This window comes from Gnatocerus cornutus, chromosome 6 (assembly GCF_029298725.1).
Source record: "Gnatocerus cornutus isolate USDA-ARS CGAHR chromosome 6, icGnaCorn1.1, whole genome shotgun sequence".
NCBI lineage: Eukaryota > Metazoa > Arthropoda > Insecta > Coleoptera > Tenebrionidae > Gnatocerus > Gnatocerus cornutus.
The window spans coordinates 4,637,396-4,654,940 of NC_142238.1; the positions used below are offsets into that span (position 1 = coordinate 4,637,396).

General features: G+C 36.5%; 1 protein-coding gene across 2 annotated transcripts; it reads right to left on the reverse strand.

Moving 5' to 3' along the window:
- Nucleotides 1-377: 377 nt before the first annotated feature.
- mam (neurogenic protein mastermind) lies at nt 378-17,475 on the reverse strand. 2 transcript variants are annotated; one of them, XM_088038243.1, is made up of 8 exons: nt 16,609-17,475; nt 12,497-12,695; nt 10,599-11,867; nt 2,518-2,995; nt 2,180-2,470; nt 1,933-2,133; nt 1,693-1,877; nt 378-1,644 (listed from the first exon to the last, which is right to left on the reverse strand). In XM_088038243.1, the coding sequence occupies exons 2-8, from the start codon at nt 12,647-12,649 to the stop codon at nt 1,375-1,377; spliced, it is 2,847 nt and encodes a 948-aa protein (XP_087894369.1). In that variant the 5' UTR covers nt 12,650-12,695; nt 16,609-17,475; the 3' UTR covers nt 378-1,374. The 2 variants fall into 2 exon arrangements, with proteins under 2 accessions (XP_087894369.1, XP_087894368.1); XM_088038242.1 differs by having other exon boundaries at nt 378-1,877.
- Between the last annotated feature and the right edge of the window lie 70 nt (nt 17,476-17,545).

Genomic DNA, 17,545 nt, shown 5'->3' on the forward strand with positions numbered 1-17,545 from the left:
CAATGTTTGAGGGCCGAAGACTCATCTTCGGGTTCGACGCCGCAGAGATTTATTTGTTTAAACTTGTCGGTAGAAATCTGGTCTTAAAACCCTATTTTATCAATGAATTTTGAATATTTTGATTGTTTTACATTTATTACTCGCAATCGCATTAGTACTCGTGTTTGAATATTTTTTTGCATTGACATGTTAGCTAATAATTAAAAAAGCAACGTAACAAAACTATTTTTGGAAGATTACGGGTAGAGATTACCTGTGTTATCTGCACGTGTGCAATTATAGATTACAGAAATTACCCATTATGATGGTTGTAAAGAATGTAGAAAAATTAGGAAAGTGTTCAAAGGGCGGCAAATAAGTTGTTTTGGTCCTTGTAAATTGTCATTAGATATTTATTATAATCACCTGAATTTATGATAAATCTACAAAACATGGAATATATATTTTCATTATATAAACTCTTGTATGTTGCAAAAATTAGAATATTTTAACAATGTCATTTTTCATCTAAGTACACATAAATTATTACAATTAAACCTAAAACTGTGGTTTTCTAAAAATGTTTTTAAAAAATAAAACAAGTTTAATCGTAAATACTGAAATGATCATCTTCACCAATACTGGTCACAGTAACTGGAAATCGAATAATTGGAATGTGTACACAGCAAAGTCCAAAATTAACATTATTCTACTGAGATCGTTCTCAATTTTAGTGGCTTAAATATCCGACATGCAAACTTGAATAACTAAAAATCTTATATTTAAGCCAGTTAACATTAGTTTTAATTAATTTACTAAAAACATCAACACCAGCAAGTTATTTAGTTAGTGACTGAAGACACTAAATAAATTGCCGGGATGTTTGGACATTTACTAGAGGATTACAGAATCTCAATTAACTGTTCAGCATTAACACCGTTGCTACTATATTTACAGACTATAGTCACCGCAACCTGCAACATTTACGTATGGTACATTAAATTTCTACTGTTTTGTGAATAAAATATTATAAATGCTTATCCCATGTTTACAATATAGTCATGATATGACAAATGAGATTCAATTTTGTGTACAAAAACACATCATAAAAAGTGTAAATTTTGTTTTTGCAGTTGGTACTGCATTTCACTCCACTTTGTCACAGCTCTTTTTAAATAATCTTAAGATTCTGCTTCTTGGCAGTGTGTGATTTAACTGTAGATATTTGATAGGTATATTGTCAGTTAGGTTGTATATAGTTTATATCAAAATAAAAGTTTCTAAACGCAACTATTACAAGAACGCATCAATTAATACCAACAGAAACCACAGTTAATATAAATATGTACAAAAATATATATATAAAAAATATTAACAAAATCATATAAAATTTTACTAAAAATCTAAATTAAAGCCAGAGTCACTGTCAAACGAGTTTAACAACTCTTGATCAGTAAATGCAGATGAATCAGTTGTTGGAAGATTATCTAGAAATTCGAGACCGATGAAGTCCGTTTGCGCATTAAAATTACTCAAAGTGTTGTTTTGGTTGTTTGTATTATTTACAAGTTGATTGTTGATATTTTGTTGTTGCATGGACTGGTTGTTGACCGTCATCGACTGCGACTGCTGCATGTGGATACTCGAAATGTTTGATATGGACATCTGTAACAAACACCCAGTAGAAACTACAAAGTCTCTATCTAAAACTACCTGTGAATTTTGTTGCTGCATCATGTTCTGCTGCTGCATGTGATTCAACATTTGATTCATGTTATTCATCTGTGACATGGGATTGTTCCCTTGGTTTATCACTTGGGCCTGATTTAAACTCTGCTGGCTCCTCATCTGCGGATGTTGCCCTGATAGTTGCATACCTCCAGCGTTCATATTAAAACCTAAAAAGAAAACTTGTGATAACAAACAAACGCATCGAGCCGTAGCCGCACTTACCTTGTTGCATGTTTGGCCTCATTTGCGTGTTAAAATTGTTATTTTGTTGTTGCATAAGAAGGTGTCGCCATTCTGTGTTTCCGTGTTGCATTGCGTCCATGCTGCTGATGGGACCTTGTTGCCGTGGGTACATATTTCTAGTCATAATGTGCTGTTGTTGCTGTTGCATAATGTACATGTTGTGTGGACGAATCATTGGACCTAGAAATGAGTGTAATGATCAAGAAGTGAGAAAATGTGTGGCTACCTGAAGGTGGCATCGGTTGATGCGGCATCCTCCTAATATTTGGAGGCGCCCCAGCAAACCTCGGTTGTACCCCTTGCATCATTCCAGCGCTACTTTTATAATCCGGAGGCGGCGGTCGAACCATATGTTGTTGCAAAGCTGCCGCTTGTTGTGCCCGTAACATTTGTTGCTGTTGCAAAAGCTTCTGTTGTTCAAGCGTCTGAGAATTCATCAAACGTGGTCCCATTCCACCTTGACTTCCCATAGGTCCTGGTCCCATTGGTCCGTTTGGTCCCATATTATTTGGTGCAACTACAAAAACAATTCGTATTTTGACCAGTATAAAATTACCGTGTTACCGTTTGGCCCAGTCGCACGCTGCCTGAGAGTTTGTTGAGTAAAATTAATAGTCTGAGTCTGAGACATTGAGTAACTTTCGGCCATTTGCCCGGAAATATTTCCGCCCATTCCGCCTGGATGCTGCATTCCGCCGGGGCCGCTCATCATACCGCCTCCCATACCTGGGCCTTGCATGCCTCCCATTGAGCTCTGCTGCGAATTGGGCATCTGTTGCCCGCCAGACATCATAGGACTTCCAAGGTGAGGCCCCCCAGATTGTTGAGGTTGCGGCTGTTGAGCGCCTCCTGTGTGCATTTGGGCATTTTGCTGTTGGTTTGCAGACAGTGAGCTTTGTTGGGGTACGTTTTGGGCGTTTTGGGATTGAGAGCCCGCGCCAGGCGTTGACGTGTGCTGATTGAAGTGCATTCCTTGCTGGGTGGCGATTGATACATTGCCTTTTAATTCCCCGGATAGATGCAGGTGTTGGCCCGCTGATACCTAAAAATTCAATAGAAAACGTAAGTGGACTGCAGCATATAAATTTAAAAAAAAAATGAAGAAGAATTCGCTTCTTTCCTCCTCGTCATTCATTCCAAAAACCAGGAAAATTAATTCTCGAATCTAACGGTGCTTCCAGACGTTTTCATATATTAAACACGAAAATTCCGTACAGCACATCTAATATGGTATAAATTACAAAATGAACTCATCATGCAGGAAGTCGTCTTATGTGTTAACGAACTGACAATGTCACGTCGCCTTCTGTGGACTCTCAACACGTAGCGAGAATTTGCTTATCGATACGAGCAAGCAAGACAGAAACTTGCTTATGTGACGAACGGTACAAGAGAAAAAGGTTCATTCTCGCGAGTTGGCCGTGCTTATATGAACTTGTGCTTCGTATAACGCGTTATTTCCTCGTGTAAAAATTTTCTGGTTTTTTTTGGAACACATGCGTTTGATACTTGGCGCATTCCTGCGGTTCTGATTTTTAATTCCAATTAAACTGCAAACAAAATTTGCACACGAGTGGTTTTACGGACTACTCATTAAATATCAAACTTTTGGAAAAAGCAACTGGAAATGAAGACAATCTTGTGATTTAAAAGACCGGAACAAACTAACGGTGTTAAAAAAATGTAGTCCGGAAAGTAAAAAGTCTTCGTTTGCTGACCGAATCCGTTTTAATACTCTAATTTTTATACTCCTACGACAGAAAAAATTAATAAAAAGCCAATAAGACAGAGAGTTCGAAACCTGACAACGGAAAAAGCAAGTAATGTGATATAATCATGTTTATAAATACACTGGAATAACCATCAGGATTTTATAGAACAGGAAATAATAGTTTTTAGAAGTAAATCAAGGTGACATAAAAAGCGAAATAAAAAATTATGGAGATCGAATATTTATGGACTAAATGCGAACTGGAAAATCCACAATAAGAAATAATTTTTCGTCTTTAATTTTAAAGATGAAATTTTGAAAATTTGCATACGCTCATAGTTGACAAAGCTCTAGAAGCTGACGCAAAAATTTGTTTGCGCCTCCGTCATTTTTCATAGCATTTGTAATACTCATTTGCGGCAAGAAAATCACCTTTTGAATGTCTAGGCAGTCAAAAGTGACATTTCGAATAGTTGGTTTTATTTTGCAGGTTGGCATCGCTGCATAAATGTCAATTGTGTCAATTTGTGTGCCGATTTGGAGGCCAATGACCTTCGAAAATGATAAAGGTAGATTAATTAAGCAAAGATACCACAAAAATTTGCTAAAACACATTTGAATTTAAATTAATCTGCAATCGTTTGATTTGAATGGGGTGCTACCAACCTATTTCCCAGCTGATGAAATTCCCCTAAATGACGGAATGACGTTTCAAGTTCAAACCAAAAGTCAAAATAAATAACTATTAATAATTGTCGGCGCACAAAATTTCGTGTTTGACACGGCTAGAAAATGTTTTGGAAATGCTCGGAAATTGAAATCCGAGCCCAGAGGGCTCGGATTTCAATACTTTCCTTGCATTTCCAAAACACCATCTTCTAGCCTAGTGAAACAAATAACTATTTATCACCGATAGTTTTGGCGTCGCGACGCCTTAAAGATGTAATTTTTAGCTAATTGTGAGGATTTGTGAAATCAACCCATATTTTTTTTTCAATTTAAATGTGTTAAAAACAGATTTAGGAATTAATAGATGGGGGGACATAGTCAAAAGTCTTAAAAACATATCTACGACTAGCTTTACAACTTTCGTCCTTGTCTGTTGCACGCATTCACTGGATACAATGTATACGTATCTCTCTCGCCAGGATGGAGAGTTTTTGATTGGCTAATTTTAAAATTTGACAACAATTGTAATGTATGACAGTTCAAAGCAAAATGAGTAATCCAACGTACTGTAACACAACAAGTTCTCTCAGCACCATAAAACTACCGACGTCGCATATAGTAACCTCAGTTGACATATACCTAGTAAATATTTTATGGCTTAAGTCAAACCACCCATAGAAATAAAACTGGGTGTTGTAAACTGCAGCCGACAAAGTTCTAGGTAGAGAGTTGACCGATGGTTGAATAGGCCCGCACTCATTTCGTGCATTTCGTAAAAAGTAATTCAGAAATATTTTGAGAAGAATATTTAATCATCAGGTGCAGAAAACCTCTCAAAAATAGCCATTGCAGTCAAAACGCAATTAGCAACATATAAGTTTGTTAAAATAAAGAATAAAGAGATCTCGATCCCATATCTCCATAAGCCGCAATGCTAACCGTTCGGCCACTCTGCTGACGTCACATCGAGTCTCCGGCCGCTAGGCGTAGGCTCGTAAGCTATAGTTGGCTCTGGGACTGCCCGGCCCTCTCATAATGTGGCCATAAAATTTACTAGGTATATGTCAACTGGGTTTACTATACTACAGACGACAGAAAGTGAGTTCAAAGAGGAATTTTTGGCTCAAGACGTATTTGAACAAATTTGTGCGAGAATTGTCGAAACAGATTTTGTAATAAGCGTAGAATAGAAATGGTACAAATAAGGGCTAACTAGTGAAATAAAAATCAATGGAATATTACAACTGGCATGTTTTTGAACTAAATCGTCGTCAAACTAGTGATGAAAGAACCTTGTCACGAAATTTAGCAACATACAAGAGAAATAACGTCTAAAACCTTTAAATTCACAAAATTTTGCATTCAAAGTTCTTTACTGACATTAGCTATGACAATTTGGATTTGCCATTTAAAATTCGAGTAACGATCTACGTCATGATCTCTGATTGGTTCCATCCTGACGAGAGAGACAATAGTGCATAAGCGTATCAGCGATAGGAATCAGTGCAATAGGTAGAGACGGAAATAAAAATTCTTGTTGCACATGTTTTGTGTAACGTATGTCCAAATTTCCATATGGTAACCGGATCTATTATTTTCCAAATCTCTGGTTAAAAATATCTCAGTTGTCATTTTAGATTTGATGCAAATTGTATTCCAAATTTGAAAAAAATGTTGTTTTATCAAGTTGGTTTCCAATTTCATTACGTCAAAATTGGGAACTACGTTTACACCCATCTGTCAACATCTTTTGTGTCACAAATGACATGTATCCTTTGGTTTGCTTTAGATTGTAACAAAAGTCTTACTTGGTGAAATTGTCGCTTTGACGATGTTAATCAACGATTTCTGGTGTCCATAAGTGCAACATGCTCGAGTGAACGAAGTGACTTGTGAAAAATTGGTGTAAACGTAGTTTGTCACTGCACCGTCATAATTTTGAAAACTAACTTGATAAAACATAGTTTTTATTATACCTGCATCATAATTCTAAATTAAAACATGCAAAAGCGTGCAACAAAGGAGTCTTTAAAACACTAAAGCTTTAAAGTTATCTAGGTAACAAGAAATAGTGAATGTCAGGACCAATTTTTACTTATAATATAAATAAACATGAAAATTACAATTACTATTGTTTGAAATTTCAAAGCCCGCCGCTTTAAGCTGGTTACTGTTGTTTGTTGCTTCTAATTCATAACTAGTAGAAGCTTTTTCATTTTCATTCTTCTGTTGGACGTCCATAGCTCTTGATGAAGTTGATTTAGCAACCGATGTGTTCAGAACACCAGCAATGCGTTTGGAAACAACTATTTTGTTTGAAGTTGCTTCTTCAATATAGCCACTAGCCACACTCGAAGATCATCGATGCTTGTACCACTGTTTGCCATAATCGCATGGAGTTCGTCGGAAAGCATGACCAGTATAAGTTCAGCCAAGTTGGTCTGGGCCACCATAAAATCATAAAAATTAGACGGCAACCGCAACCGGACAGTTTCCGGTATTTTGTCATTTATGACGAGACATCTGGCCTGTTTAGGGATGCTGTTCTTATCGCAGGGTGCAAACTTAAGCAAATAAACCCTCATTATGTGCACTTGAGAATCTTTTGAAGCTGTCCCGTTGCGGTAGCTTGCAAATTTTTATGCTTTTATGGTAGCTCAGACCAACTTGGCTGAACTATATAGTTCTTAGCGTCAGGTAGATTAAGAATTAATCGCTGTTCTGCATGTTCTGCTAGCCTTTTAATTTTTCACTCATTTTCTGAATGGATTTTTACAAAAGTGAAAAAATATTCTTAACAACGTAAACAAACAATTACTAACCGTCTCTACGAAAACGATTCACAAACAACCTTTGATAATTTTATTGTGTAAATTCACATTTTTTCAATGCTCCTAAAGGATTGTAAATGGATAGGTATAATAAAAAATAGCGTATAACACTCGTTTATAAGCGCCTTTAAAACACTTACGACGTTAAACTCGTGCGTGTTTTAAAGGTTGTTTATAAACTTGTATTGTCATATACTATTTTTCGCAAACACAATTTGCATTAGATTTAAGGGGATATCTAACAAACTGTAACGGTAAATTCTGCTTCAAAATTCTGCGTAAAGGAAAAATTATATGAAACATTTTAAACATCCAAACGTCAAATGTAGCATCTCCCTTCAACCCTCATTATTTGTAGACGGCACTCTTTTAGTGGGTTACCCATGGTCAGTCTGCTTACTACGGTAATAAAACCATAAATAAAAACTACTTCTTAAAACCCCAGCCCAAGTGGTTTAGATTATTATTACCATCATCTTGTGGGCAGGACAATAGCTAATAGTTTTGACTGCACTGATGGCCAAATTATTATTATTATTTAATGTTTATTTTCATAAATAAATTAATTTTTTCCCGAAAAAGTGGGATTTGTGTAATTGCAAAAATTGAAGAATTAATAGACGCACTGAGATCTTCGAATTTTGTCCAAGATTTTTGTAAATGTAACAAAAAATAGTGAACATAATTATAAATAATTAAATTGTAAATAATAATTATATTCTGTTGTTTTAGTGATTGATCTATCTTTTAAAACCTTTAAATTACGAGACTTTTTCAGTCTTTTCAGCACCCCAAAGTCATAATTTTGACAACAAGACGTTATACTACTGTCTGGTTGTTCTCAAAAAACGTATGTGTGAATTTTGAAAAGTGTTCGCATATGGAATGCTAAAAATTATTTCGCGTTCAGCCAAGTTTTCGTATTTAATCAAAAAATCATTAAATATTCACTTTACAAAAATTGGATAAAGCATTTAACACAGTGCACGTTGAACAGATTCATATGCAAAAAACAGAAAGCAATTTACTCAAATAGTTTTCGAGTAATCGTGTTTGGAAAAATACATTGAATTTGCCCTATACTGAAATTTGTTCGATATCCCCTTAAAATAAAAACTCAAATATTTGTATCACAGTTATGTTGAAAAAAAATTGAATTCGCGAATATTTCCGCAAAAACTCAAAAATCGCTGAAAATTATACTTCGTAGGCGTCGCGACGCCAAACAAGCCGTAAAAAAACAAATTTTTGTGTCAGTTTTAGAGCTTTGTCTACTATGAGCGTATGCAAGTTTTCAAAATTTTATCTTTAAAATTAAGGACAATTTTGGGAGACCCTGCATAACACACCACCAACAATTAATTATTAAATTTAAGGAATTTTTACAAGTAGTATAATCATCCAAAAACGATAAAAAAATCTGGACGAATTGATAGCATTCGAACATTGCAGCAAACTCTATAGGAATCCCAGATAGAACCACAAACACCCGAAAAATCCCGTAGAACCAGAGAATTACATACAGGGTGTTCAAAAAATGGCGGACCAACTATTCACTACGTGAATCTTCAGATAATAGCTACTAGCTAAATTAATTTTTTTCAATTATTGAGTGCTTCGTTGCAAATCTAAAGCCACTTAAAGGGGCGCTAATTATGGCACAAATTTTTCGTTTCAATGAGCTCAAGGTTGACAAAATTCTACTAGAGTTCATGTTTTAAATGCCTTAAATGTTGCTACAAAACGTTATTTTGCACTTTTAAAATTAAGCTCAAAAGCGCAAAATTAATCTGGCAACATTTCATTTCAAGAATTCAGTGGCTGACAATGGCCATTTTTTTTAGAAAAGTCAAAAATCTTTTGGGTGTCACAAACTAGAGGAGTTTATTTCTCTAATGATGTATAATTTTGCTGAATATACCGACACGTGAAGGAAACAGTCGAGAACAAATGGTTCTTGATCTATTGTGACTTTTACTGGTCAGGTGTTATCAAAGCTAAACCATAGTAACCAATTACATGTTTTATTAATAATTGTAACTACCAAAGTGTTGCTCCGTTTTTCGCAATATTTAAAGTTATTTTGCTCCCGTACAAAGCTTCAAATAAAAATTTTAAACAGCATTTCCAATTCACAGTGTCTTATTAGAGTTTGACGTTCTTATCAGTTGGTCCGCTTTTTGAACACCCTGTATGTATTGGTAAAAACACCATTCTCAAATTAAAGCTTGCTTGCATGCAACGCGATATCTGCTTTGGTACTTTGTTATATTAAAATCTATTGTTTATTGTTCGGTATTTCACTCCAGTGAATAATGATGCTGTTACGCCATGAACTGTTGCCGCACGTCGTCCGCCTTTCATCATATTTGTTCTAATTTCAACCGAAGGATAAGACAACCACATAGCGTAATTTCTAATTTTCTTGAATGTATACCAATTTATTGCCCTAAATTGAATTCCAAAATGTGTTTTTAAGTAGATCTCTAACTTAATACGCGCACTTGCTGCTCGTGGGAAAAGTACGTGCTACTTCCTCATTCAAATAAGCGACAGAACCGTTAGCCATTGCAAACCGTAATAGAACCTGCACTGCGCAAAATGCACAACTACGACTCGCCTACATAATTATTACTAACGATTCTGCATATAAAAGAGCAAATATGCGGAAAGAGGCGGACTCCCGCTGATGCCGGCGCTGAACTTTTGATTTTGCGGCGGCTTGGCATTTTTCTACGTGTTGGTAACACTGTTATGCCACGAATCTGCTTTGACACGTGTCAGCGATAACCGCTCTGATTTTTAAGACGAATTTCTGCAAAGTTTCTTTTAATTGCTTGAAGACGTTTGTATAACCTAACATTCCAAGAATGGCGCAAATTCCCTGTCCCTAGGGACGTCCGGTTTGCCCTTGTATTGATTGTGCGCGGCGCGTCACTGAGCTCGGCGGTTTGGCCGATAATTTTTGCTTAAAACTGTAAAACCTGATACGTATTGCTTTCAAAATCAAGCAGTTTAAGTTACTTGTTCCGTGTCAATTTTTAACAATATCAAATTATTATTAGTATTTTTTTTAATTTCGAAACTTGTTTTTAAACTACGCCAATTGTTATGACAAAACCACACATACTTTCAAATTGCAGAATTTCTAGTGTTTTAGCCTTGACTATGACCCACTTTTGTTCAAAGTAATGAGTTGCGTTAAATAAAACAAACGAGAATCTTTAAGTAAAAGACGACCAATAACGAAATCGGTACGTAGATATCCCTCATACATAATACTGTAAGCCAATCAGTGTGTCGCTTGTTGATTAAATATTGATCCGGTTGTCATTTGCACAAGGGTCAACAACATAGGGCGCGCCAAGTAGCTTCCCAACACTGACCGCTATGAATCGAGAAATGTTAACCGAAATGAATAAAACTTTTTTTACCTGAATGGCATGCCCGTGGTTCTGCTGGTTAATATGTAGCTGCTGTGCTTGATTGATTTGGAGAGTGGCGCTGGAATTATTTCCGCCAGGTCCAGAAGACGGTCTCGGTGGTGTCCCACCCCCAAAAGCCCCACTTCCCCCAGTAGTTCCCGTGCCACTCCTAGGAAGATATCCTGGACTACCATGACTGCTAGCACTCGGACTGCTATAAGGTGAATACTGCTGTTGTTTGTAGATTCCCGCCCCTTTTCTTTTCATATCAAAATCGTTCCCTTGGAAGATCATTTCTTGTTTAATTATATCAGGTTGGGAGAAATTTGGACTATTTTTATGGAAGTTCTGATTGGAATTAGGGCTGCCGTAATCACCTTGGAACTGAAAGTCTGGATAAGGCGAGCGAGAATTTGGCGCTCTGCCGCTGGGGTTGAACGATATCCCCATTTGATTTTTATGTTGATGTTGTTCAGCCATCTGTTTGAGCGTTTGAGCGGCTGGACTAAGTTCAGTCTTACAAAAGTCAATATTGGAATAAGGCGGCATTCTATTTTTCACAATGCCCCCTTGGTTGTCAAAAACAGGAGGAGAGTAGTTCTGATTGCTCACTAAAGGACTATGCGTTGACTTGGTATTATCGGACACTGGCGGTAAATCTTTAATGTCTTCCACTTTCAATCCGTTAACACTCGCGTTATTATTTTCCGATTTATCCTCAAAATCAAAGTCTTTCATCAACTCGGGATAATTACTAATATCAGAGATCAAATCATTAAACGCGTCAGAAGTGATAATCTCATCGTTCGTATCCTCCCCGATAAGATCAGAGAACCCCCCGAACCCGGTGCCCCCATTGGCAGCCGCATCCTTCTCCAATGCTGCGGCACATTGGTCCAAATCGGCGAAATCATTATCAGGTTCTTGTTTCACACACTCCACCAACGTGCCCACATCCAGGCCGATATTCGATTTCTGCTGTAAATTCGACGCCGGCGTCGATGGGTTTGATTTAGGCGATGATACGTCGCTCTTAACCGAGGCATTCGTGTGGGCCTTCACTGTAACATTGGTTGAGATCTGCTGTGGTTGAGAGTTGGCCGCCGATGTCGTGAATTCAAGCTGCTGAACGATTTCCACTGAGAACTTGGTCAGGCCTTCGTTCTGGTGAGATCCGTGCTGCTGGGTCGTACACTGCAACTTCACCGGAGGCTCAAAGCTGTCGCTTGAACCTGCAGGGTCGTTCTCTTCAGTGGAGCGTTTCAAAAATTTCTGTTGCTGAAAAAGAGACATTTACATCAAACTTTTTTTTTATTCAGTTTTCACTTACGGCCGGCTTATTCATTAACATATGTAGATTGTTCTTTGTCTACGTTTTCATGTAAAAACTGGTTTAAAACACATTACAAACGGTCAACTAAAACTAGTTTTTGGTTTAAAAAGAGAATCTAAGTTTCACATCAAATAGTTTGTCTCTTCAACTTAAAAAGATGCATGTACTACAATTATTAAGTAACTGTTCAGTTACCGTTAAAATTAAAATGTTTGTAGTGCAAATGGCAAAATTTTCACGCTTTATGCTCCAATGATATGTACGAACTACTGTAATCAACGTACTGTTTGTTAACTGCCAAAAAAAACAGAAGAAATTCTAAACAAAGGCAATGATTAGCAAATAAGTTCCGATTTTTATTATCTAATGAGGACACTTGATAACAATCGTTTACATCTAATCATTAAAAATAAAAGTCGACCGAGTAAAAAAACCTCCAATTAAGTAACTCGCTTTATCGTAGTGGACTTCAGAACTGAGTCACAGGAAGTTTGTGCCAAATACTTAAAACTTCCTTCTTGGAAAAACTTGAATTTTGAATTATTGTTAAAAAATGGGAAAAACAATAACATACCACGTGCACACTACTCTGTATCGACTCCTGTTTCCTATCCTTATTTTTCGGCACTCTCTTTGCCTTCGCATCCAGAAAACGTTGTTTTAGTTGAAGAGTGTCCTGGAAGTTTTGTTCGCAGTGTTCGTTAAACGCTTGCCCAAAACGCGGCATGCAGTCGGTCTGTCTTTTCCTGTAATTCTCGATTCTTCTGCGAAGCCTGCAATTAAAAAAACAATTCAGTTTTCAAACCCACGACGGAAATCGCACTGAATTTCAAATAGTATATTATGATACGAGTTCTATGCTGAAGATTTTGTCGCACGCAAGGGTTAAGGAGTAAGTGCGACAAAATCCAGTATAAACGAGCTATCATACGGTATTTTTTTATTTTTCGCATTTTTAAACAAAACAAGCACATTTCAAAATTTGGGGAATTTGCCACAGTTGGCATTACTAGAATATGAATTTTTGAAATAGTGTTTTCTATAAGTTTGTTGTTATTTTGAAGTTATCTTAGTCATACGCGCGTCAAATAAAACCGATGTCAACCTTACAACACAAAATTGCACTGTTCAATACGATACGGAAATTGCTCAGTACGACACCAAAAACAGTATCGTACTAGCTTCAGTACAAACGCAAAATAAAAAAAAAATATTTTAAATTGGTTAGTTCTGATGACATTTCAAATTTCTGTGTTATCTAATTCTCAGTTTCTATAAAATCCATTTTCTAAAATCGCTCACTGTAACATCTACATCGTAAAATTTATTTCGAATGTCACATTTTCGTTGTTTAAAATATTCATCTCCTCGAATTATTGTTGCAGTCACTAGATCGAATTTTTATTTTCTCGCATTTTCAATGGCGAAAATTTCCAAGATCCGAAATCAATCGTTGGTTCATTCTATTGCCGTGTTTTCAGTGTTTAAACTCTTTATTTTCTGGAATTTCTAAAAGAAAATTTAATTTTTAAATTGGCCCGTTCTAATAACATTGAATTTTTATGTTTCCTAATTCTCAGTTTCTATAAATCCCATTTTCTCGAATCACTCACTATACAGGGTCCGGTCCTGTGATGTAAATATCTGAGTTTTTATTTTAAATCTAATGCAAATTGTGTTTAAAATTTGCGAAAAAAACGCTGTTTTATCAAGTTAGTTTTCGAAATTATGACAGCGCAGTGGCAAACTACGTTTACACCATAATTCCACAAGTCACTTTATTCACTCTTATGAAAGTCAATTTTGATTAACTCGGGCATGTTGCACTTTATGGACACCAGAAATCGTTAATTAACATCGACAAAGCGACAATTTCACCAAGTAAGACTTTTGTTACAATCTAAAGCGAGCCAAAAGATAGATGTCATTTGTGACACAAGATGTTGACAGATGGGTGTAAACGTAGTTCCCAACTTTGACGTAATGAAATAACTTGATAAAACAGCATTTTTTTCTCAAATTTTAAAGACAATTTGCATTGAATCTAAAATGACAACTGAGATATTTTTAACACATTTATATTGAAAAAAAATTAAATTAGGGGTTGATATCACAAACCCTCACAATTACCTAAAAATTAGATTTTAAAGGCGTCGCAACGCCAACACTATCACTGACAAAAAACAAATTTTTGCGTCAGCTTCTAGAGCTTTGTCAACTGTGAGTGTGTGCAAATTTTCAAAAGTTTATCTTTAAAATGAAAGACGATTTTGGGGGGTGGACACAAGTGTTGCCGGACCCTGTATTATCAATATTGTAAGATTTACTGCGATTGTCACCTTTTCGTTGGACAAAATATTAATCGTCTCGAATTACCTATTAGTAAGTAAGTTTTTGTAAGTCACTAAACCAAATTCATATTTTCTCGCATTTTCATTGTCTAAAAATTTCAAGATCCGAAATCAATCATTGTTAGGTATTTTTGGCAGTCGTGCTTTCAGTGGTCGAAATCTTCATTTTCCCAAATTTATCAAAAAAAAAAGTTAATTTTTCAAATTGGCCAGTTCTGATGAAATTTAATTTCGGTGTTCCCTAATTCTTAGTTACTATAAATCCCATTTTCTCGAATCACTCACTGTAATATCAATATTGTAAAATATACTGCGATTGTCACATTTTCGATGTACAAAATATTCATCGTCCCGAATTACCTATTGGACTGTCAATTTTGAAGTCACTAGATCAAATTTTTATTTTCTCGCAATTTCAATGTCTACAAATTTCAAGATTTAATGACATTTTCTAGTATTCATTCAGCAACCCTCCTGGGCATGCTGAAAATAAGATGGTCTATTGCATCTTGAGGCATCTCGTCTCAAACTATCTTAATGTGGTTCATCATGTTCCCGACCTTTTCTATAGGGCTGAAGAATTATAAAAACGTCTCTCAAATCTTGGATGTCTGGTCTGGCCTGGGCTAAACCAAGCAAGTGGAATCGCGCCCTAAGACGAGCACTAGGACAGGATGTCCGCTGCCTCTACAACAACAGGCTTCTTTAACCTTTCCTCTTGCCAATTTCTCCATACAAGACTGTTGCATGTGGTCGATGCGGAAATCTACCAATTTCTCGTAATGTTTAACAGTCCTCGAACATGCGAATAATGCGACCTCGATCGAAAGGCTTAAGTTAACTCACGGCACAAAGGTAAGTAAAGCACCTGGAGAATCAGAGAGCTTAGAGAACGAGCTCTGCGTGAAATTTTTCTTTCTTTTCCTTTTCTTGCAAAAGTTATAAGGTTGTAAAGTTGACCAATCAGGACTCGAAAAACAATTAAAGATCTGACTGAAAACATAGTAGTTTGGTTTTGGCAAAAACGAGAGTACCAAACAACTGTCACATTTGACATGATTAGTCAGTGGCGGCACAAATGTACCTGAAGTTGAATATTTAATTCGAAAAATAAATCGTATACGAAATTATAAAACCAATCAAATTGTTCTTTGTTCCCATCTAAACCAAGATGCAAACGCCGCAACAAGGAATGATTTATTCTAATCTCAAGACCATTGCGAAATTGTTCAGCACACGTACGCCTATGTCACAAAATGTCTGGTGTGACATGAGTGACATTTTGTTCCACGAAATGCCTTGATTTCTTTAATTTTCCAAATATCCAAATTGTGACGTCTACTGCTTACAAGAATTATTGCAGGAAAAAAATTCTTCGGGATTTCAGTTACTACTTAGTTTACTTACCAAACACCCTGTGTATTAAATGACAAAAAAAACTATTAAAACAATCAACAAACAAAGGTAAAATTTCTTTCAAAGATGACGAATTGCCTTCAAAATTTAAACATTTTTATTCATTTTTGTCTTCAGCTATGAACTCTTTGAACCAAATTTGGCCATTCTAAGCCTACTCCTTCTGGGTGGTTCATTTTATTAAAACTCAGTGTATTATTATTGTTTAAAAAAGTTTCATAATCTTTGCGTCATGAATCTATTTAACCTAAAATCTACAGTTTCAAAGATACCATTTTGCATATCACAAGGAGATAATAATGCATACTTTTAAAGTTTGTGATAACGTAAATATTAACTGCAATAACCAAGCTAACCATTCAAAGTTTCCAATACCGTTTGTTTGCTCCGTTCAAATGTAGAACAATAATAATACGTAGAAAAGCAGCAGAAAAGTACAGAAACAATCAGGTAGAGAGAAAACCGATGAAACACAAAAAAATAACGAAAGAAAAGACATAGTGTTAACCGAAATAGATGTAAAGAGGAAGGAACAAAAAAAGAACCTTCATTAAAAAAAATGTTTTGGCAATCATGAAAATACATGTTAGAAAGTAGGGTAAATTACAGCTCTAATTGGCAATACCGAATTAAACAGGAAGATAGAAAAGAAAGTCAAACGAATTTAATTACGAATGGTCTCCAAACAGTTCTCATTTATCCGTTACCAATTAAAAAGCAAAATTCGCTATTCTAATTCGTTCTAATTATAAAAATACATGACCAATCAAAATATCTATATTGCAACCAAACCCTGTCCAAGTGTATGTTTTCTGTTTCCGTGATGTCACTAACCAGTGCCACCAACTAACGTAAAAATCGCAAGGCCTCGTCGAGGCAGTTTTAAGAAAGTAAGAGTTGTGATATCAAGCTCACCCACCTGTCTACCACGGCTTGTCGCTTCGGCGTGTTGATCTCGTGAGGAAGGGGTGACAGTCCCGGGGGCTGTGGGGCGACGGGAGGGACGGTCCCTCCACCGTCGTGGCAACCCCCTGGACCCGAGCTGGCTCGATCCAGCGTGTCGATCTACGTGTCCCTCGTCACATCGCACTTGTAAATAAACAAATTGACACTTTTAACACTGACATAACCTAACTGCACACACTCAACAGAATTTTGCACACAACTGCACTCTGGCAGTACACATTTTATTAGATGAATGACCTTCAAATTAGTATCTCCAGACGTGTCAATCAGTGTTTAGGTACAGCTCGCCTTCTGAATACATTGGTGAAGGTTGCGTTGTATCCATGTGCATTTTAGCATGCGAAGGGTATTTGCGGGCATTTTGGAGCCTGTTTATCAATTCCAGAGCGTCTGCCTCGTTCTGACGGATGTAAACATAAAGTTCAGTGGACTTGTTTAACAGGTTGTTTGGAACGCATGGCGTTTCCTCCTCATCCTTAATTTTTCACTTCAATGAATGAAACATTTCACGAAATTCACGTCCCTTCGTTTTAACACAACTTGGAGGTTATAAACACTGGATGAAAGTTGTCTCGTTTAATTTCGTTGTTACGATCTCGACGACGCACTTGCAACTGAATCGTTGGGAGACAATTACAGTTCACACAGTAGATACTTGAACAATGCAGTTTCTCAATGTTTCACAACAGTTCTTTTCTATGAGGAACATAAACACACTTTCGCTCTTTCGTTCACTTTACACACCGCGGCCATTTTACTTCAAATAGCGTGCCAGTGCAGCCACCTGTCACATGCGAAATGATGATGGGTGCTGGATCGTCGCGTGCGCGTCGTTACGACAATGAACGACGGAACACGAACGCATGGGACAGAGACGTATTCAGAATAAT